The sequence below is a fragment of the Vidua chalybeata genome, chromosome 35, assembly GCF_026979565.1.
Source record: "Vidua chalybeata isolate OUT-0048 chromosome 35, bVidCha1 merged haplotype, whole genome shotgun sequence".
NCBI classification, from domain to species: domain Eukaryota; kingdom Metazoa; phylum Chordata; class Aves; order Passeriformes; family Viduidae; genus Vidua; species Vidua chalybeata.
In genome coordinates this window covers 270,536-290,195 of record NC_071564.1, presented here as the reverse complement: position 1 = coordinate 290,195, position 19,660 = coordinate 270,536, and the positions used below count along the sequence as shown (strand labels likewise).

General features: G+C 71.6%; 3 protein-coding genes and 1 long non-coding RNA gene across 4 annotated transcripts; 3 read left to right on the top strand and 1 right to left on the bottom strand.

Annotated features, from left to right (window-relative positions):
* The first annotated feature begins 1,373 nt into the window (after positions 1-1,373).
* On the top strand, positions 1,374-7,408 carry GIPR (gastric inhibitory polypeptide receptor). The gene is made up of 12 exons (XM_053968497.1): positions 1,374-1,487; positions 1,962-2,049; positions 2,144-2,445; positions 3,380-3,483; positions 4,024-4,165; positions 4,743-4,896; positions 5,569-5,629; positions 5,724-5,793; positions 5,892-5,980; positions 6,881-7,019; positions 7,148-7,189; positions 7,286-7,408. The coding sequence occupies exons 1-12, from the start codon at positions 1,431-1,433 to the stop codon at positions 7,406-7,408; spliced, it is 1,371 nt and encodes a 456-aa protein (XP_053824472.1). The 5' UTR covers positions 1,374-1,430.
* An 822-nt stretch (positions 7,409-8,230) lies between these two features.
* FBXO46 (F-box protein 46) lies at positions 8,231-11,258 on the top strand. Its single transcript, XM_053968480.1, has 2 exons — positions 8,231-8,281; positions 9,414-11,258. The coding sequence occupies exon 2, from the start codon at positions 9,456-9,458 to the stop codon at positions 11,166-11,168; it is 1,713 nt and encodes a 570-aa protein (XP_053824455.1). The 5' UTR covers positions 8,231-8,281; positions 9,414-9,455; the 3' UTR covers positions 11,169-11,258.
* Positions 11,259-12,644: 1,386 nt separating this feature from the next.
* On the top strand, positions 12,645-19,406 carry QPCTL (glutaminyl-peptide cyclotransferase like). The gene is made up of 7 exons (XM_053968487.1): positions 12,645-12,887; positions 13,431-13,571; positions 14,746-15,021; positions 16,475-16,624; positions 17,241-17,340; positions 18,115-18,231; positions 19,194-19,406. Exons 1-7 carry the CDS (start codon positions 12,660-12,662, stop codon positions 19,337-19,339), a joined length of 1,158 nt encoding a protein of 385 aa, XP_053824462.1. The 5' UTR covers positions 12,645-12,659; the 3' UTR covers positions 19,340-19,406.
* Positions 19,405-19,613, bottom strand: LOC128802231 (uncharacterized). Its single transcript, XR_008435360.1, has 2 exons — positions 19,553-19,613; positions 19,405-19,455 (listed from the first exon to the last, which is right to left on the bottom strand). It is a non-coding gene; the product is annotated as an uncharacterized LOC128802231 (long non-coding RNA).
* Between the last annotated feature and the right edge of the window lie 47 nt (positions 19,614-19,660).

Genomic DNA, 19,660 nt, shown 5'->3' with positions numbered 1-19,660 from the left:
GTGTCCCCAGGTGTCCCCCGTGACCCCTGTCCCCTCCAGTGGCCGGTCCGGGAGGGGACAGCGGTGTCCCCAGGTGTCCCCCCCCTCCCCAGGTGTCCCCGGGTGTCCCCAGGTGTCCCCCGTGACCCCTGTCCCGGCCAGGGGTCGGTCCGGGAGGGGACAGCGGTGTCCCCGCGGTGTCCCCGCGGTGTCCCCCCCCTCCCCAGGTGTCCCCCGTGACCCCTGTCCCGTCCAGTGGCCGGTCCGGGAGGGGACAGCGGTGTCCCCAGGTGTCCCCCCCCTCCCCAGGTGTCCCCAGGTGTCCCCAGGTGTCCCCCGTGACCCCTGTCCCGGGGCGGTGTCGGTCCGGGAGGGGACAGCGGTGTCCCCGCGTTGTCCCCGCGTTGTCCCCGCGTTGTCCCCGCGGTGTCCCCCCCCCTCCCCAGGTGTCACTCACGCTGGGCGGGGGGCAGGCAGATGTAGGTGCGGAAGAAGGGGGACGCGCGCGCCCCCGCCTTGATGCGCGCGGCCAGCGGGCGGCTGAGCTGGCGCGCGCCCAGCGTCAGCAGCTTGGCCAGCGGGAACGCGCCCGCCACCATCCTCGGGCGGGGCGGGGCGGCGCGCCGAGATGACGTCACAGCCGGCCTGGGACACGCCCTTCCCCTCCCCTCCCCTCCCCTCCCCTCCCCTCCCGGCCTGGGTGGCGCCCCCTGGCGGACGGGCGCGCCCCTTCGGTGGGGACACGCCCCCCCTTTGCCTTGGGGACACGCCCACCTTGTGTTGGGGACACGCCCACCTGGTGTTGGGGACACGCCCACCTTGTGTTGGGGACACGCCCACGCGGCTTGGGGACAATGGGGGACAATGGGACAGGTGTGGGGGACACTGGGAGACACCTGGGGACACTGGGGGGACACTGGGGACACTGGGGGGACATTGGGGGACACTGGGGGGACACTGGGGGGACACTGGGGACACTGGGGGGACACTGGGGGGACACTGGGGGGACACAGGGGGGACACTGGGGACACTGGGGACACCAGGGGGACACTGGGACGTCTGTGGGGGACACCGGGACACAGGTGGGGAACACCTGTGGGACACTGGGACCCCCCCCGGTAACACTGAGACCCCGCTGGTGACACCGGGACCCCGCTGGTGACACCGAGACCCCCGTGCGTGACACCGGGACCCCCGTGGGTGACACCGAGACCCCCGTGGGTGACACCGGGACCCCGCTGGTGACACCGGGACCCCCGTGGGTGACACCGGGACCCCCCTGGCGACACCGAGGCTCCTCCCGGGGGCGGTGCCAGCCCCTGTCGGTGCCACCCGAGGGTGACAGAGCCACGCGCGGAGCCGGGACCGGTGACACGGGCGAGGGGCGGCGGGGGACGGGGACAGCGGCACCGCGGCCCCGGCGACACTCCGGGACCCCCCCAGGAGCCACCATGGGCCAGCGGGTGGCGACCCCCGCCCCGCTGAGCCACGTCCCGCCCGGAGCAGAGGTGAGACCCCCGCCACGTCCCCCGATGTCCCCGCGCTGTCACCCGGTGTCCCGCGGTGTCCCCCCCACCGTGTCCCGCTGTCCCCCGCTGTCCCACTCTGTCGCCCGGTGTCCCGCGGTGTCCCCGCTGATGTCGCCCCCGCTGATGTCGCCCAGGATGGCCGCCCCTGTCCCCCGATGTCCCCCGCTGTCCCCCGCTGTCCCTGATGTCCCCCCCTCTGTCCCTGGTGTCCCCTCCCCTGATGACCCCCTCGCTGTCGCTGATGTCGCCCCCCGCTGTCCCTGATGTCCCCTCCCCCGATGTCCCCCCTCTGTCCCCAAGCTGTCCCTGATGTCCCCTCCCCCGATGTCCCCCCGATGTCCCCCCGCTGTCCCCGCTGTCCCTGATGTCCCCTCCCCTGATGTCCCCCCGATGTCCCCCCGATGTCCCCCCGCTGTCCCCCCGCTGTCCCCGCTGTCCCCGCTGTCCCCCCAGGAGCGCTCCGCCCAGGCCACCGTTGTCGCGTGGCGCCAGTACCGCCAGGCGTGCGAGCTGCACCTGCGCCTGGCCCCGCCCGCCCCAGGTGAGCCGCGACACCACCCTGGGGCCACCCTGGCTGGGGACACCTTGGGGACACCTCGGGGACGCGCCAGGTGACACCCACCCCCCCCCACCAGGACCCGTCTGCAACCGCAGCTTCGACCTGTACGCGTGCTGGGGGGACGCTGTCCCCAACAGCACCGCCACTGTCCCCTGCCCCTGGTACCTGCCCTGGTACCACCGAGGTAACGCGGCGGGGACAGCGGGGGACAGCGGGGGACAGCGGGGGACAGCCGGCGGTGACAGCCGTGCCACAGTGCAGGGCGGGGTGGTGGCGCGGCGCTGCGGCCCCGACGGGCGCTGGGTGACAGACGACAGCGGCAGGCCCTGGCAGGACAACGCCCAGTGCGAGGACCTGGCGCAGATGCAGCCGCTGCAGGTGGGGACAGCGAGGGGACAGCGAGGGGACAGGGAGGGGACAGAGAGGGGACAGCGAGGGGACAGAGCGGGGACAGCGAGGGGACAGAGAGGGGACAGGGAGGGGACAGAGGGGGGATAGCAAGGGGATAGAGAGGGGACAGCGAGGGGACAGGGAGGGGACAGAGAGGGGACAGGGAGGGGACAGAGGGGGAATAGAGCGGGGACAGAGGGGGGACAGAGAGGGGACAGTGAGGAGACAGAGAGGGGGTACAGAGGGGGGACAGGGAGGGGACACGGCGGGGACGTGGCGGGGATAGAGCGGGGACAGCGCGGGGACAGCGCGGGGGGAGGGACGCTGCAGGGGACAGCGGGGGTCACGGCGCGGTGACACGGCGGGGTGACACGGCGCGGTGACACGGCGGGGTGACACGGCGGGGTGCCACCACGGCGGGGGGTGCCACGTGCCCGCCGCCGTGTCGCGCTGGCTGTCACGCTGTGCCCCGCGTGTGTCACACTGCGCTCCGTGTGACGCCGGGTGGCACGGCGCTGTGCTGGCACGTGTGTCACAGCCTGCGTCGCGCTGTGCCCCGTGTCCCGTGTCCCCTGTGCCATGTCGTGCCGCCTGTGCCCTGTCGTGCCCCCCGCCGTGTCCCGTGTCCCTTGCTGTCCCCATGCTGTGCCGTGTCCCGTGCCCTGTGTCCCACGTCCCGTGTCCCGTGCTGTTCCCGTGCAATGTCCAACGTGTCCCCGTGTCCCCGTGTCCCCGTGTCCCCGTGTCCCCCTGTCCCCGTGTCCCCCTGTCCCCGTGTCCCTCTCTCCCCCTGTCCCCCTGTCCCCGTGTCCCCGTGTCCCCGTGTCCTCCTGTCCCCGTGTCCCTCTCTCCCCCTGTCCCCCTGTCCCCGTGTCCCTCTCTCCCCCTGTCCCCGTGTCCCCGTGTCCCCGTGTCCCCGCAGCGCCAGGTGTGGCTGCTGGAGCAGTTCCGCCTCCTCTACACCGTGGGATATTCGCTGTCCCTTGTCGCGCTGGTGGTGGCACTGCTGCTGCTGCTGCTGCTCAGGTACGGACACACCTGGGGGGCTGTGTCACACACCTGGGGGCTGTCACACCTGGGGGCTGTGTCACACCTGGGAATGTCACACCTGGGGGCTGTCACACCTGGGGGCTGTCACACCTGGGGAATGTCACACCTGGGGACTGTCACACCTGGGGGCTGTGTCACACATCCGGGGACTGTCACACCTGGGAATGTCACACCTGGGGGCTGTCACACCTGGGGAATGTCACACCTGGGGGCTGTGTCACACACCTGGGGGCTATCACACCTGGGGGCTGTGTCACACCTGGGGACTGTCACACCTGGGGGCTGTGTCACACATCCGGGGACTGTCACACCTGGGAATGTCACACCTGGGGGCTGTCACACACCTAGAGACTGTCACACCTGGGTCACTGTCACACCTGGGGAATGTCACACCTGGGGTCACTGTCCCCTCCGGGTGCTGCTGCCCCCCGCGGGGTTGTCCCCAGGGGCGGGTGTCCCCCGGTGTCACCCGTGGCGGTGTCCCCCGTGTCCCCCGTGTCCCCCGTGTCCCCGCAGGCGCCTGCGCTGCACGCGGAACCTGATCCACGCCAACCTGTTCGTGTCCTTCGCGCTCCGCGCCGGCGCCATCCTCACGCGGGACGCGCTGCTGCCCCACGGCCGCGGCCGCGGCCACCCCCTGCAGCTGCTGGGCGCGCAGGTGGGCGCGGGGACACGCGTGGGGACACCCGCGGGGACACCGGCGGGACAGGGGGAGAACCCACGGGGGAGTAGAGGGGGCCCGCGGGGACACCCACGGGAGACGGGGACACCCGTGGGGACACCCCGCGGGAGGGAGGGGACACCCACAGGACAGGGGGACACCCGCGGGAGGGAGGGGACACCCGCGGGAAAGAGGGGACACCCACAGGAGAGGGTGACAGCCGCGTGGGACAGCCGCGGGAGGGAGGGGACACCTGTGGGACACGGGGACAACCCACGGGGACGCTCGTGGGGGCGGGCGACACCCGCGGGAGGGAGGGAGGGGACGCGCGTGGGAAAGAGGGGACACCGGTGGGGACACCCACGGGAGGGAGGGGACAGTCACGGGACAGTCACGGGGACACGCGCGGCAGGGAGGGGACACCTGTGGGACACGGCGACAACGCACGGGGACACTCGTGGGGGCTGGCGACACCCGCGGGGGGGTGGCGGCCGCGCGGGGCGTGGCGGGGCGTGGCGGGGCGTGGCGGGGCGTGGCGGGGCGTGGCGGGGAGGGGACAGCGGTGTCGCCGCAGGCGGGCCCCGCGTGCCGCGTGGCGCAGAGCCTGGCGCAGTACTGCGTGGGCGCCAACTACGCGTGGGCCACGGCCGAGGGGCTCTTCCTGCTGCGCCTCCTGCTCGCCACCTCGGGCCGCCGCTGCCTGCCCGCCTTCCTGCTCCTCGGCTGGGGTGCGGCGCTGTCACCTGTGTCACCTGCGTCACCTGTGTCACCTGTGTCACCTGTGTCATCCGTGTCACCGTGTCACCTGTGTCACCGTGTCACTGTGTGACTGTGTCACCATGTCACCTGTGCCACCTGTGTCACTGTTTGTGTCGCTGTGTCACCGTGTCACCGTGCCACCTGTGTCACCTGTGTCACCTGTGCCACTGTGTCACCTGTGTCATCCGTGTCACCTGTGTCACTGCCACCCGTGTCACCGCACCACCCGAGTCACTGTGTCATCCCTCTCACACGTGTCAGCGTGTCACCGTGTCACCTGTGTCATGCGTGTCACCCGTGTCACTGTGTCACCTGTGTCACCATGTCACCGTGTCAGCGTGTCACTGTGTGACTGTGTCACAGTGTCATCCATGTCACCTGTGTCACGCATGTCACCTGTGGCACGGTGTCACCGTGTCATCTGTGCCACCGTGTCACTGCCACCCGTCTCACGGTGTCACCCGTGCCACTGCGTCACCTGAGTCGCTGTGCCACCCGTGCCACCCGTGTCACCTCCCGTACCTTCGTGTAGCCCCGTGTCCCCCCGAGTCCCCCGTGTCCCCCTCCATGTCCCCCGTGTCCCCTCGTGTCCTTGTGTCCCCCCCACGCCCCCCTAACCAGGTGTGTCCCCCCCCGCCCAGGTGTCCCCGTGCTCTTCGTGGTGCCCTGGGTCGTGCTGCGGTACCTGTACGAGAACGAGGGGTGAGGCCACCGCCTGTCCCCGCGCTGTCCCCTCCCAGGTGACACTTTGTGGGGCGGAGGGGCGTGGCTGAGCGCGGCCCCGCCCCCCCGGCAGGTGCTGGGAGCGCAATGACAAGGTGGCGGTGTGGTGGCTCATCCGCTGTCCCATCCTGGCGGCTGTCGCGGTGGGTGACATCGCGACATCGCGGCGGGGGGAGTGGGCGTGTCCCCGCAGGTGTCACCTCAGGTGTCCCCTCTCCCCCCCCCCCCCCACCCCGGCCAGGTGAACTTCGTGGTGTTCGTGCGGATCGTGCGGATCCTGGTGGCCAAGGTGCGCGCGCACCAGGTGTCCCGCGGGGACACGCGGCTCAGGTGGGGACACCTGGCGCGGGTGGGGACATCGGGGGGGGACACGGGAATGCCAGGCTCGGGTGGGGACACCTGGTCCCAAGGGCTCCCCGGGCGTGTCCCCAGGTGTGTCCCCGTGCCCGGGGCTGTCCCCAAATGTCCCCAGGTGTGTCCCCGTGCCCGGGGGTGTCCCCAGATTTCCCCGGGCGTGTCCCCAGGTGTGTCCCCGTGTCCGGGGATGTCCCCAAATCTCCCCGGGCGTGTCCCCAGGTGTGTCCCCGTGCCCGGGGCTGTCCCCAGATTCCCCCGGGTGTGTCCCCAGGTGTGTCCCCGCGCCCAGGGATGTCCCCGGGCGTGTCCCCAGGTGTGTCCCCGTGCCCGGGGGTGTTCCCAAATCTCCCCAGGCGTGTCCCCAGGTGTGTCCCCGCGCCCGGGGACGTCCCCGGGCGTGTCCCCAGGTGTGTCCCCGCGCCCGGGGATGTCCCCGGGTGTGTCCCCAGGTGTGTCCCCGTGCCCGGGGGTCTCCCCAAATCTCCCTGGGCGTGTCCCCATGCCCCGGGGGTGTCCCCAGATTCCCCCGGGCGTGTCCCCAGGTGTGTGTCCCCGCGCCCGGGGATGTCCTGGGCGTGTCCCCAGGTGTGTCCCCACGCCCCGGGGTTGTCCCCAAATGTCCCCAGGTGTGTCCCCGTGCCCATGGGTGTCCCTGGCTGTCCCCGGGCGTGTCCCCGGGCGTGTCCCCAGGTGTGTCCCCGTGCCCGGGGGTGTCCCCAAATCTCCCCGGGCGTGTCCCCAGGTGTGTCCCCGTGCCCGGGGATGTCCTGGGCGTGTCCCCGGGCGTGTCCCCGCGCCCGGGGGCGTCGCCGGGTGTGTCCCCGCGGTGTCCCAGCGGTGTCCCCGCGGTGTCCCCGCGGTGTCCCCGCGCAGGCTGGCGCGCTCCACGCTGACGCTGATCCCGCTGCTGGGCGTGCACGAGGTGCTTTTCGCGCTGGCCGGCGAGGGCGAGGGCGGCGGCGGCCTGAGGCTGGCGCGGCTCTGCCTCCACCTGCTGCTCACCTCGGCGCAGGTGAGGCCGGCGCGGGGCCGCGCCCAATCCCTGGCGCTGACTGGGGGTCCTGCGGGAGGGCGGTGGAAGCCCCCAGGACCCCCCCCCCCCCAAAAAAAGTCTCCAACCCCCCCCAAACCCCCGGCCAGGGCCTGGTGGTCAGCGTCCTGTACTGCTTCACCAACAAGGAGGTGCGTCCCGCGGGCCCGGCGGCGTGTCGCGACACGCGGCGCCGCGCGCGCGCGGGGCCGGGCGGTGACGCGCCTGTCGCGACATGCCGCCCGCAGGTGCAGGCCGAGGTGCGCCGCGGGTGGCAGCGGTGCCGTCTGGGCGACCCCGGCCCCCCCAGGGCACCCCCGAGGGGTCGCGCCCGGCGGGGGCAGCGCCCGGTGGCGGAGAGCGGCTGCTGAGAGGGGCGGGGGGCACCTGGGGGTCCTGGGGGGGCACCTGGGGGTCCTGGGGGGGCACCTGGGGGTCCTGGGGGGACACCTGGGGGTGCTGGGGGGGCACCTGTGGGTTTTGGGGGGACACCTGGGGGTCCTGTGGGGGCACCTGTGGGTTTTGGGGGGACACCTGGGGGTCCTGGGGGTCACCTGAGGGTGCTGGGGGGAGACCTGGGGGTCCTGGGGGTCACCTGAGGGTGCTAGGGGGACACCTGGGGGTCCTGGGGGGTCACCTGAGGGTGCTGGGGGGACACCTGGGGGTCCTGGGGGTCACCTGAGGGTGCTGGGGGGACACCTGGGGGTCCTGGGGGGGCACCTGTGGGTTCTGAGCGGCACCTGTGGGTCCTGGGGGTCACCTGTGGGTATTAGGGGGGGGTCACCTGAGGGTGCTGGGGAGGGAAGGTTCCCCAAGAGTTTTGCGTGCTGGGAGTGGGGGGGGGGTCTGGGTCAATTTGGGGTGAAATCCTGGGGATTTGGGTGTGGGAGGGGGGGACTCGGGGGGGGGGGTGTGTGACATCTTGGGGACGCGGGGGGGGTCCCCGGGTCTGTACCCTAAAAATAAACCACGTGACACCCAGGGGCGCTGCGCCGTCATTGCGGGGGGGGGGGGGCGAACTACAACTCCCAACATGCCCCGCGGCGCGGCGCCGAACGGCACGGGGGGAACTACAGCTCCCGTGATGCCCCGCGCGGCCGCCCGGAGCCCGGCGGGAGCGAACTACAGCTCCCGTGAGGCCCCGCGCGGCCGCAGGCGCGGAGCGCGGCGCGCCCGGGCGCAGGCGCGGCGGGGCACCCCGGAAGCGGCCGGAGAGGCGGAGCGGCCGCGCCCGGCACGGCCCGGTGAGCGGGGGAGGGGCGGCGGCACCGGGTGGGGCCCGGCCGGCGCGGGAGGGGCAGGGCCGTGGGCGCGGGGGCGTCGCGGGACGGCCCGGGGAGCGGCCCGGGCCCGCGGGCCTGAGAGGGGCCTAACGGAGGGGACGGCGGGGGCTGCTCGGGGGGTTGATCCCGGTGCGACGCCGAGCACCGGCGCGGGGGGGACGGGGCCGCTGAGCCCACAGGCGGGGTGCGCCGCGTGGCTCCGGCGGTGTCCCCGCGCCCCAAAACGTTAACGGGCCCGTTAACGCCTCCTCCCCGCCGGACACCGGCGCCGGTTCCCCCCCCCGCCCCCCCCGGGGCCCACGCGGGACCGGGGCTCGCCGGGCCACGCCCCCCCTCGGAGCCCCGCCCCGCCGGCCACGCCCCCCCGCCGCGCCGCGCGCCGCCGTCCATATATGGGCATGGCCCGAACGCCGCGCGCTGATTGGCCGCCGGCCGGGCGCGCGCGCGGGATTTGGCGGGGGGGGGGAAGGCGTTAACGGGCGGGGCGTGGTCTCCGGCGGGGGCGGGGCGTGAGGAGGGGCGGGGCGTAGCGGGCCCGCGGGGGGCGGGGCTGGCGGCGCGCGTGGGAAGGGCGGGGGGGGGGGGGGGCCTCAGACCCGCGATGTCCCCGAGGGTCCCCCCAGTGTCCCCAAGTGTCCCCCGGTGTCCTCGAGTGTCCCCCGGTGTCCCCAAGTGTCCCCCCGGTGTCCTCGAGTGTCCCCCGGTGTCCCCAAGTGTTCCCCGGTGTCCTCGAGTGTCCCCCGGTGTCCCCCAGCATCCCCCCTGGTGTCCCCAAGTGTCTACCGGTGTCCTCGAGTGTCCCCCAGTGTCTCTCCGGTGTCCCCGAGTGTCCCCCCGGTGACCCTGAGCGTCCCCCCCGGTGTCCCTGAGCACCCCTCCGGTGTCCCCGAACGTCCCCTCCAGTGTCCTCGAGTGTCCCCCGGTGTCCCCAAGTGTCCCCAAGTGTCCCCCGCTGTCCTCGAGTGTCCCCCGGTGTCCCCGAACGTCCCCTCCGGTGTCCCGGAGCGTCCCCCGGTGTCCCCGAACGTCCCCTCCGGTGTCCCCCGGTGTCCCCCCCCCCCCGAGCCGTCACCCGCCGTCTCTCCCTCCGCAGGCCCGGGCGGCCCCCGCGGCGTGGCCGTGCCATGCGGCGCTGATGGAGCCCAACGCCTTCCCGCAGCTGCAGCTCTGGTGCCCGCGGCCCTTCGGCACCTTCTCGCAGAACAAGCCATGCGCCCCCGCCGCCGCCGCCGCCGCCGCCGCGCCGCCCCGCAAGCCCCTGGGCTGCCGCCCCTCCGAGAACACCCCACCCGAGCCCCCCGAGCCCGCCCCGGCGCCGGCGGCGGCCGCCGAGGACGGGCGGGTGCTGCTGGACACGTGGTACGTCATCAAGCCGGGCAACACCAAGGAGAAGGTGGCCTTCTTCGTGGCCCACCAGTGCGGCACCGGCGGCGCCGGCGGCCGCGCCAGCACCATGAAGGTCAAGGGCAACTGGGGCAGCGATAGCTCCAAGGCCAAGCGGCGCCGGCGCTGCCACGACCCCGCCAAGGCCGCGCCGGGCTGGGCCGCCGGCTCCGGCGACGCCCCCAAGGACCCTCCTCGGGACGCCCCCGAGGACGCCGCCGGCGACGGCGTCGGGGACAGCGCCGGCGACGGCGCGGACCTGCTGTCGGTGGCCGAGATGGTGGCGCTGGTGGAGCGGCGGGCGGCGCTGGCCCTGCAGAGCCTGCCCCGGCCCTGCGACGCGCCGGCCCCGCTGGTGCTGCTGGAGGCGCCGGGCGGCCCCGAGTGCCGGCGCGTGGCCGCGGCCGTGGCCCAGTTCGAGTCGCAGCAGCAGCAGCAGCACCGGGAGCGCGGCGGGGCCCGGCCCAACGGGCTGTGCCGCGGCGGCGGCGGCGGCGGCGAGTGCGGCCCCGGCGCGGCGGCGGGGCCCGGCGAGGTGCGGATCGCCTTCCGCATCTCCAGCGGGCGCGGCGAGCCCCGCGGGGCCGCCGCCGGCGCCGTCCCCGAGCGTCCCCGCGCGCTGGGCGCCAAGGACCAGATCACCTGCGACCTGTACCGGCTGGTCAGCCCGGCGCGGGCCGGCGTGGAGCTGCTGCTGGCCGCCAAGGGGGACAAGGAGGGCGCCGACGAGGCGGCGGCCGCGGAGCCGAGCGCCGGCGCGGCCGAGGGCGCGGCGTCGGCGGCGCGGGACTGCGCGTCCGGCTTCCACGTGGACGTGGTGGTGACGGGCGTGGTGGACCAATGCGTGTTCTTCGGCAAGGACAGCGCCAAGCAGGTGACGGAGGAGACGGTGCGGCTGCCGGACGAGCCGCCGCCGCCCGGCCAGCTGTTCCTGCTGCCCGGCCGGCCCGAGGAGCCGGCGGCGGCCGCGGCGGCGCCGGGCCGGGAGGCGCCCGGGGACCCGGCGCTGTGCCGGCTGTACCGGCACGTGTCGCACGACTTCCTGGAGATCCGCTTCAAGATCCAGCGCCTGCTGGAGCCGCGGCAGTACATGCTGCTGCTGCCCGAGCACGTCATGGTGAAGATCTTCAGCTACCTGCCCACGCAGGCGCTGGCCGCCCTCAAGTGCTCGTGCCACTACTTCAAGTCCATCATCGAGACCTTCGGCGTGCAGGCCACGGATTCCCGGTGGAACCGCGACCCGCTGTACCGCGACGACCCCTGCAAGCAGTGCAAGAAGCGCTACGAGCGCGGGGACGTGTCGCTGTGCCGCTGGCACCCCAAGCCCTACCACCACGACCTGCCCTACGGCCGCTCCTACTGGATGTGCTGCCGCCGGCCGGACCGGGAGGCGCCGGGCTGCCGGACGGGGCTGCACGACAACAACTGGGTGCACCCGGCCGGCCGCAGGGAGGACGGCAGGTGAAGGACGGACGGACGGACGGACGGACGGACGGCTCGGGCACGGGAAGGGCCGCGGAAGGATTGCTGGGGGCGGGTGGGGGGGAAAAAAAGAAAAGAGGAATGGAACGGTCGAGCGTGGAAGTGTGGAGGTGTGGGCTCGGGGATGGCGATGTCCCCAGCCGGGCTGGTGGCCACAGGGAGGGTGACATTCCCCTCCAGGATGGTGTCCCCGTGGAGGACAATGAGGACAGCCCAGTGGCGATGTCACCAGCCGGGCTGGTGGCCCCTGGGGGGTGACATTCCCCTCCAGGATGGTGTCCCCATGGAGGACAATGGGGACAGCCCAGTGGCGATGTCCCCAGCCGGGCCGGTGGCCCCTGGAAGGACGATGTCCCTCAGAGGTGACATTGCCACGCAGGGCAGTGTCCCCAAGCAAGGGGGGGTGGCCCCACAGCCTGGGGTGTCCCTCAGGACGGTGACAACCCTGCCCAGGTGACAGCCCCACGGAAGGGCTGGTGGCACTGGGGGGGGTGGCGGTCCCAGGGCGGGTGACACGAGCCCCGTGCCTGTCCCAGGTGATGTCCCCACCCGAGGTCACCTGCCTGGGGCAGGGACCTGTCCCTGCTGAGGTCCCCCCTGTCCCGGGGGTGGGGACATCACATGCTGAGGGTGACACCAAGGGGGTGATGGCCCCAAGGAGGATGGCCGTGGCCACCCGCTGTGTCCCCCCCGTCCCTCTGTCCCCCCATGTCCCCCCCATGTCCCTCTGTCCCCCCCCGTGCCCCCCTCTGTCCCCCCCATGTCCCTCTGTCCCCTCCATGTCCCTCTGTCCCCCCATGTCCCTCTGTCCCCCCGTGTCCCCCCCGTGTCCCTCTGTCCCCCCCATGTCCCTCTGTCCCCCCCGTGTCCGCCCCGTGTCCCTCTGTCCCCCCGTGTCCCTCTGTCCCCTCTTTGTCCCTCTGTCCCCCCGTGGCCCCCATGTCCCTCTGTCCCCTCCGTGTCCCTCTGTCCCCCCGTGTCCCTCTGTCCCCCCCGTGTCCCTCTGTCCCCTCTTTGTCCCTCTGTCCCCCCGTGGCCCCCATGTCCCTCTGTCCCCTCCGTGTCCCTCTGTCCCCCCGTGTCCCTCTGTCCCCCCCGTGTCCCTCTGTCCCCCCCGTGTCCCCCCCGTGTCCCTCTGTCCCCCCCATGTCCCCCTGTGTCCCCCCCGTGTCCCTCTGTCCCCCCCGTGTCCCCCCCCGTGTCCCCCCCGTGTCCCTCTGTCCCCCCGTGTCCCCTCCGTGTCCCTCTGTCCCCCCCGTGTCCCTCTGTCCCCCCCATGTCCCCCTGTGTCCCCCCCGTGTCCCCGCGTCCGTCCCGCGTCGCCGCACGTGGGCGTGGCCTCCCCCTCAAGCCCCGCCCACCGCCCAATACCCGCGCTCCTCGTCGCCTCGCGTAGCCGCGCCCCCTCCAGGCCCCGCCCCGCAGCAGCGATTGGCCCGGGGCGGCCCCGCCCCCGGCAGGCCCCGCCCCCGCCATGCGCCAGGTCCCGGCCGGGCCGCGCCGCCCGCGGGCCGCGGGTTCGAGTCCGGCTGCGGTACCGGGGCCGCTCCCGGTGCCGGTACCGGGCCCGGGCCGCTGCCGGGGGCTCCTCCCGCGGCCCCCGCGCCCGGCGCGGCCGCTGCTGCCGCTGCTGGCGCTGCTGGCGGCCGCCGCCGTGCTGTTCCTCGCCTGGCCCGGCGGGGAACGCGGAACAGCCGGCCCGGTGAGCGGGAAGCGAGTCGGGATTACCGGAGGAAGGGGGGGGGTTAACGGGGGAGGGGGGCGGTAACGGGAGCCCCCCCACAAACCTTTCGGGCCCTCCGGGAGCCCCCGATGCCTCCGGATGCGTTCTGGGGCGGGATCAAAGGATGCGGGATGTCTCGGAGCCCCCCGGGACCCCGAAACCCCCCGGGACCCCCCCCAAAACCGTCCGGGAGCCCCAAAGCCCCGCCGGGACCCCCCAAAATCCCTCCGTGACCGCAAACCACTCCGGGACCCCCCCAAAACCCTCCGGGACACCCCAAAACCACTCTGGGACCCCCAAAACCACTCTGGGACCCCCAAAATCCCTCCGGGACACCCAAAACCACTTCACGACACCCCAAAACCCTCCGGGATACCTCAAAACCCCCCGGGACCCCCAAACCACTCCACGACCCCCCCGAACCCTCCGGGACCTCCCAAAACCACTCCGGGACCCCCCAAAACCACTCCGGCCCCCCCCGAAGCCGTTCAGTGACACCCCAAAACCCTCCGGGACCCCCAGGCCGCCCCCGGCCCCCCCCCGGAGCGAGCCCTGCGGACCCTCCTGGCCCGGCTGGACCCCGCCCGGCTCTGGGGGTCCCTCCTGCGGCCCCTCCTGCACGAGAGGGTCCCGGGGGGCCCCGGCAGCCGCGCGGCCCGGCAGGTGAGACCCCCCCCCGGGACCCCCAAACACACCCGGGACCCCCAAACCCACCCGGGACCCCCAAACACACTCAGAACCCCGCCCGGGACCCCCAAACCTGCCCCGGGACCACCAAACCTGCTCCGGGACCCCCACACACACCCAGACCCCCCCCGGGACCCCCAAACACACCCAGACCCCCCTCGGGACCCCCAAACCTGCCCCGGGACCCCCCCCGGGACCCCCAAACCCGCCCCGGGACCCCCAAATCCATACAGAGCCTCCCCAAAACCCCCAAATCCATCCCGGGACCTCCTGAGACACCCCCCCCCCCCAAGCCCCCCCCCTAATTCCCCCAAACCTCCCCAAACCACCCAAATCTCCCCAAAATCCCCCCCCAAATCCTCCCCAAATCCCTTTCAGACCCCTAGATCACCCCAAACCCCCCCAAAACCCCCTAAATCCCCCCAAACCCCCTAAAATTCCCCAAATCCCCTGTAAATCCCCCCAAAATCCCCCCAAATCCCTTTCAGACCCCCAATCCCCCCAAAATCCCCACAAATACCCTCCAAATCCCCCAAAAACCCCCCAACCCCCCAAAATGCCCCCAAAATCCACTCAAATCCTCCAAAATCCCCCAAATCCCTTTCAGACCCCAAATCCCCCCCAAACCCACCCAAAAATCCCCCCAAAACCCCAAATCCCCCCAAAATCCCGAAAAATACCCCCCAAAATCTCCCCCAAAATCCCCACATCCCCCCAAAATCCCCACAAATACCCCCCAAAATCTCCCCCAAAATCCTCCCAAACCCCCAAAAATCCCCCCAAAATCTGCTCAAATACCCCCCAAATCCCCCAAAATCTCCCTCAAATCCCTTTCAGACCCAAAATCCCCCCAAAATCCCCAAATCCCCCCCAAATCCCCACAAATACCCCCCAAAATCCCCCCCCAAATCCCCAAATCCTCCAAAACCCCCCCAAAATCTCCCCCAAAATCCCCAAACCCCCCCAAAATCCCCCCCAAAATCCCCAAATCCCCCCAAAATCCCCACAAATACCCCCAAAATCCCCCCCAAAATCCCCAAATCCCCCCAAAATCCCCACAAATACCCCACAAAATCTCCCTCAAAATCCCCAAACCCCCCCAAAATCCCCCCCAAACCCCCCCAAAATCCCCGCACCCCCCCCGTCGCAGCACATCCTGGCCCACCTGCGCTCGCTGGGCGCCCGCTGGCACCTGGAGCTGGACACCTTCGAGGCGGCCACGCCCCGCGGGCAGGTGACCTTCAGCAGCGTGGTGGCCACGGCGGCGCCGGCGGCCGCGCGGCGCCTGGCGCTGGCCTGCCACTACGACACCAAGGCCGTGGCCAGCGGGCCCTTCGTGGGGGCCACCGACGCCGCCGTGCCCTGCGCCCTCCTGCTGGAGCTGGCCGCCGCGCTGGACCCGCACCTGCGGCGGCGCAGGGGGCAGGTGAGGGCGCGGGGACGCCTGGGGACACCTGGGGGGCACCTGGGGGGCAGGTGGGGGGCACCTGGGGACACCTGGGGACAGGTGGGGGGCACCTGGGGACACCTGGGGACACCTGGGGGGCAGGTGGGGGGCAGGTGGGGACACCTGGGGGACACCTGGGGGCAGCTGGGGACACCTGGGGACACCTGGGGGACAGCTGGGGACAGGTGGGGAGAGCTGGGGACACCTGGGGACACCTGGGGGGCACCTGGGGACACCTGGGGACAGCTGGGGACACCTGGGGGACAGCTGGGGACACCTGGGGACAGGTGGGGGACACCTGGGGGACACCTGGGGACAGCTGGGGGACAGCTGGGGACAGCTGGGGACACCTGGGGGACAGGTGGGGACACCTGGGGACAGGTGGGGGACACCTGGGGGACACCTGGGGACAGCTGGGGGACAGGTGGGGAGAGCTGGGGACACCTGGGGGGCACCTGGGGACACCTGGGGACACCTGGGGGGCACCTGGGGGACAGCTGGGGGACATGTGGGGGCACCTGGGGACACCTGGGGAGAGCTGGGGACACCTGGGGGCACCTGGGGACAGGTGGGGAGAGCTGGGGACACCTGGGGAGAGCTGGGGACAGGTGGGGACACCTGGGGACACCTGGGGGGGCACCTGGGGACACCTGGGGGGCACCTGGGGACACCTGGGGACAGGTGGAGGTCACCAGTGAGGGCACAGGGACACTTGGGGGTCACCCAGGGAACAACCTGGGGACACCTGGGCGTCACTTCAGGACACCCGGGGGACACCTGGGGGGTTACCTGGGGACACCTGGGGGTCACCAGTGAGGGCACAGGGACACCTGGGGGGTCACCTTGGGACACCTGGGGGACACCCGGGGGTCACGTCAGGACACCCGGGGGTCACCTGGACAGGTGGGACAGGTGTGCCGCAGGTGGGACAGGTGTGCCACAGGTGTGACCAGTGTAACACAGGTGTGACAGGTGTGACACAGGTATGACACAGGTGTGCCAGGTGTGACACAGGTGTGACAGGTGTGACAGAGGTATGACACAGGTGTGCCAGGTGTGACACAGGTGTGACAGGTGTGACAGAGGTATGACACAGGTGTGCCAGGTGTGTGCCAGGTGTGACACAGGTATGACACAGGTGTGTCAGGTGTGCACCGGGTGTGCGCCAGGCGTGCCAGGTGTGACACAGGTGTGACACAGGTGCACCAGGTGTGCGCCAGGTGTGTGCCAGGTGTGACACAGGGGCACCAGGTGTGTGCCAGGTGTGTGCCAGGTGTGCCAGGTGTGACACAGGTGTGCCAGGTGTGCCACAGGTGTGCCAGGTGTGACACAGGTGTGACACAGGTGTGACACAGGTGTGACACAGGTGTGCCAGGTGTGACACAGGTGTGCCAGGTGTGCCACAGCCGTGCCAGCCCCGGTGTCCCCGCAGGACCCCCCGGTGACGCTGCAGCTGCTCTTCCTGGACGGGGAGGAGGCGTTCGGGGACTGGAGCGCCACCGACTCCCTGTACGGGGCGCGGCACCTGGCGGCCAAGATGGCGGCGCGGGGCCACCCCGCGGGGTCAGAGGTCACCGCCATGGTCAGTGGCACTGGGACGGTGGCACCGGGGACGGTGACATGGGACAGTGGCACTGGGGATGGTGGCACTGGGGATGGTGGCACACGATGGTGACACTGGGGATGGTGACACTGGGGATGGTGGCACTGGGGACAGTGACACTGGGGATGGTGGCACTGGGGACAGTGACACTGGGGATGGTGGCACACGATGGTGACACTGGGGATGGTGGCACTGGGGATGGTGACACTGGGGACAGTGACACTGGGGATGGTGGCACACAATGGTGGCACAGGATGGTGACACTGGGGATGGTGACACTGGGGATGGTGACACTGGGGATGGTGACACACGATGGTGACACTGGGGATGGTGACACTGGGGATGGTGGCACTGGGGATGGTGGCACTGGGGATGGTGACACTGGGGACGGTGGCACACGATGGTGACACTGGGGACGGTGGCACTGGGGATGGTGGCACACGATGGTGACACTGGGGACAGCCCGCAGGGTCAGGGGTCGCCGCCGTGGCCAGCGGCGTGGAGGGGGCGCTGTCCCTGTCCCCATGGCCACGCCCCTGCGTCGCTGTCCCCGCGCTGTCCCCGCCATGTGCCCGTGTCCCCTGTGTGTCCCCAGAGCCTGCTGGTGCTGCTGGACCTGCTGGGCGCCCCCAGCCCCGCCATCCACAGCCACTTCCCCCGCAGCCACCACTGGTTCCTGCGCCTCGCCAGCATCGGTGCGACCCCGGGGACCCCGGGGACAGCGGGGACAGCGGGGACAGCGCGGGGACAGGGCTGGGGACAGCGGGGACAGGGCTGGGGACAGCGACACGATGGGGACAGTGACGGGATTGGAAGATGGGACAAAAACCCAGAGAGGGACGGGGTGGCGGTGTCCCCCATGTCCCTCGATGTCCCCAATGCCCCCGATGTCCCCAATGCCCCAATGTCCCCCATGTCCCCCATGCCCCGATGTCCCCGCGATGTCCCCGCGATGTCCCCGCGATGTCCCCGTGTCCCGCGATGTCCCCAATGCCCCCCATGTCCCCCATGTCCCCCGTGTCCCCGATGTCCCCCCGATGTCCCCAATGCCCCCCGATGTCCCCGATGTCCCCGATGTCCCCCCGATGTCCCCGTGTCCCCGATGTCCCCGCGATGTCCCCAATGCCCCCCGATGTCCCCGTGTCCCCGATGTCCCCGCGATGTCCCCGTGTCCCCGATGTCCCCGTGTCCCCGATGTCCCCGCGATGTCCCCAATGCCCCCCGATGTCCCCGTGTCCCCGATGTCCCCGTGTCCCCGATGTCCCCGCGATGTCCCCGTGATGTCCCCGATGTCCCCCCGATGTCCCCGTGTCCCCGATGTCCCCGTGTCCCCGATGTCCCCCCGATGTCCCCGTGATGTCCCCGATGTCCCCGATGTCCCCGTGTCCCCGATGTCCCCGCGATGTCCCCAATGCCCCCCGATGTCCCCGTGTCCCCGATGTCCCCGCGATGTCCCCGTGTCCCCGCAGAGCAGCGGCTGCGCCGCCTGGGGCTGCTGCACGCGGCGCCGCCGGAGCCGCCGTTCTTCCGCCTCAGCCCCGCCCCGGGGCCCGTCGAGGACGATCACGTGCCCTTCCTGCAGCGAGGTGACTGTCCCCAGCCTGTCCCCACCGTGTCCCCAGTGTCCCCTGGGCTCCTCGGTGTCCCCGCAGGTGTCCCTGATGTCCCCTCTGTCCCCCCTTTTCCTGCAGCGGGCTGACTGTCCCCACCGTGTCCCCACCGTGTCCCCGCCCTGTCCCCTGTGTCCCCGCAGGTGTCCCTGACGTCCCCTCTGTCCCTCCGTGTCCCTGATGTCCCCGGTGTCCCCGCTCTGTCCCCGTGTGTCCCTGACGTGGCCGGTGTCCCCGCAGGTGTCCCTGATGTCCCCTGTGTCCCCATGTGTCCCCGTGTGTCCCTGATGTCCCCTCTGTCCCCCCGTGTCCCTGATGTCCCCGGTGTCCCCGCAGGTGTCCCTGATGTCCCCTGTGTCCCCATGTGTCCCCGTGTGTCCCTGATGTCCCCTGTGTCCCCGTGTGTCCCTGATGTCCCCGGTGTCCGCAGGTGTCCCCTCTGTCCCCGGTGTCCCCGCAGGTGTCCCTGATGTCCCCTCTGTCCCCCCGTGTCCCTGATGTCACTGGTGTCCCCCCGTGTCCCTGATGTCACTGGTGTCCCCCCGTGTCCCTGACACCCGCAGTGTCCCCGCAGGTGTCCCCTCTGTCCCCGGTGTCCCCGTGTGTCCCTGATGTCCCCGGTGTCCCCGCAGGTGTCCCTGATGTCCCCTGTGTCCCCCCATGTCCCCTCTGTCCCCGGTGTCCCCGCAGGTGTCCCTGATGTCCCCTGTGTCCCCCCATGTCCCCTCTGTCCCCGGTGTCCCCATGTGTCCCTGATGTCGCAGGTGTCCCCCCTCTGTCCCCTGTGTCCCCGTGTGTCCCTGATGTCCCCATGTCCCTCCCGTGTCCCTGATGTCCCCAGTGTCCCCGTGTGTCCCCTCTGTCCCCGGTGTCCCCGCAGGTGTCCCTGATGTCCCCATGTCCCCCCCATGTCCCTGATGTCCCCGGTGTCCCCGCAGGTGTCCCGGTGCTGCACCTGATCCCGACGCCGTTCCCGCGGGTGTGGCACACGCCGGGGGACACCGAGGACAATCTGCACCCCCCGACCGTGCAGGACCTGGCCAAGATCCTGCTGGTCTTCGTGGCCGAGTTCCTGCAGCTCTGACCCCCCACCCCAAAAAAAAACCAAACCTGGGACCCCCGAAAAAAACCCCAAATAAACCCCAAAACCACCGAAATTCCGTTTATTGCCTGGACTGGGGGGCACACCTGAGGTCACACCTGAGGGGGGCAAAAAGGGGGTTAAAGGGAGGGGGTGCGGGGGTCTCAGGGGGGATTTAGGGTCCCGGGGGGGGATCTGGGGTCCCGGGGGTCTCACCCGCGTGGCCGAGGCTCTCTGTGGCCGCCGCTCCGGCCCGGGGGGGCTCAGCCGGGGGTCCCCCCCCGTGTCCTCCGGGGTCCTGCTGCCAAAAACCGCCGTGAGACC

Coding starts and splice junctions, on each gene's coding strand:
- QPCTL (XM_053968487.1), top strand. CDS start 12,660: ATGCGCCAGGTCCCGGCCGGGCCGCGCCGCCCGCGGGCCGCGGGTTCG. Junction 12,888..13,430: donor AACGCGGAACAGCCGGCCCG/GTGAGCGGGAAG, acceptor CGGGACCCCCAG/GCCGCCCCCGGCCCCCCCCC. Junction 18,232..19,193: donor CGTGCCCTTCCTGCAGCGAG/GTGACTGTCCCC, acceptor GTGTCCCCGCAG/GTGTCCCGGTGCTGCACCTG.
- GIPR (XM_053968497.1), top strand. CDS start 1,431: ATGGGCCAGCGGGTGGCGACCCCCGCCCCGCTGAGCCACGTCCCGCCC. Junction 1,488..1,961: donor ACGTCCCGCCCGGAGCAGAG/GTGAGACCCCCG, acceptor CTGTCCCCCCAG/GAGCGCTCCGCCCAGGCCAC. Junction 7,020..7,147: donor TGCTGCTCACCTCGGCGCAG/GTGAGGCCGGCG, acceptor ACCCCCGGCCAG/GGCCTGGTGGTCAGCGTCCT.
- FBXO46 (XM_053968480.1), top strand. CDS start 9,456: ATGGAGCCCAACGCCTTCCCGCAGCTGCAGCTCTGGTGCCCGCGGCCC.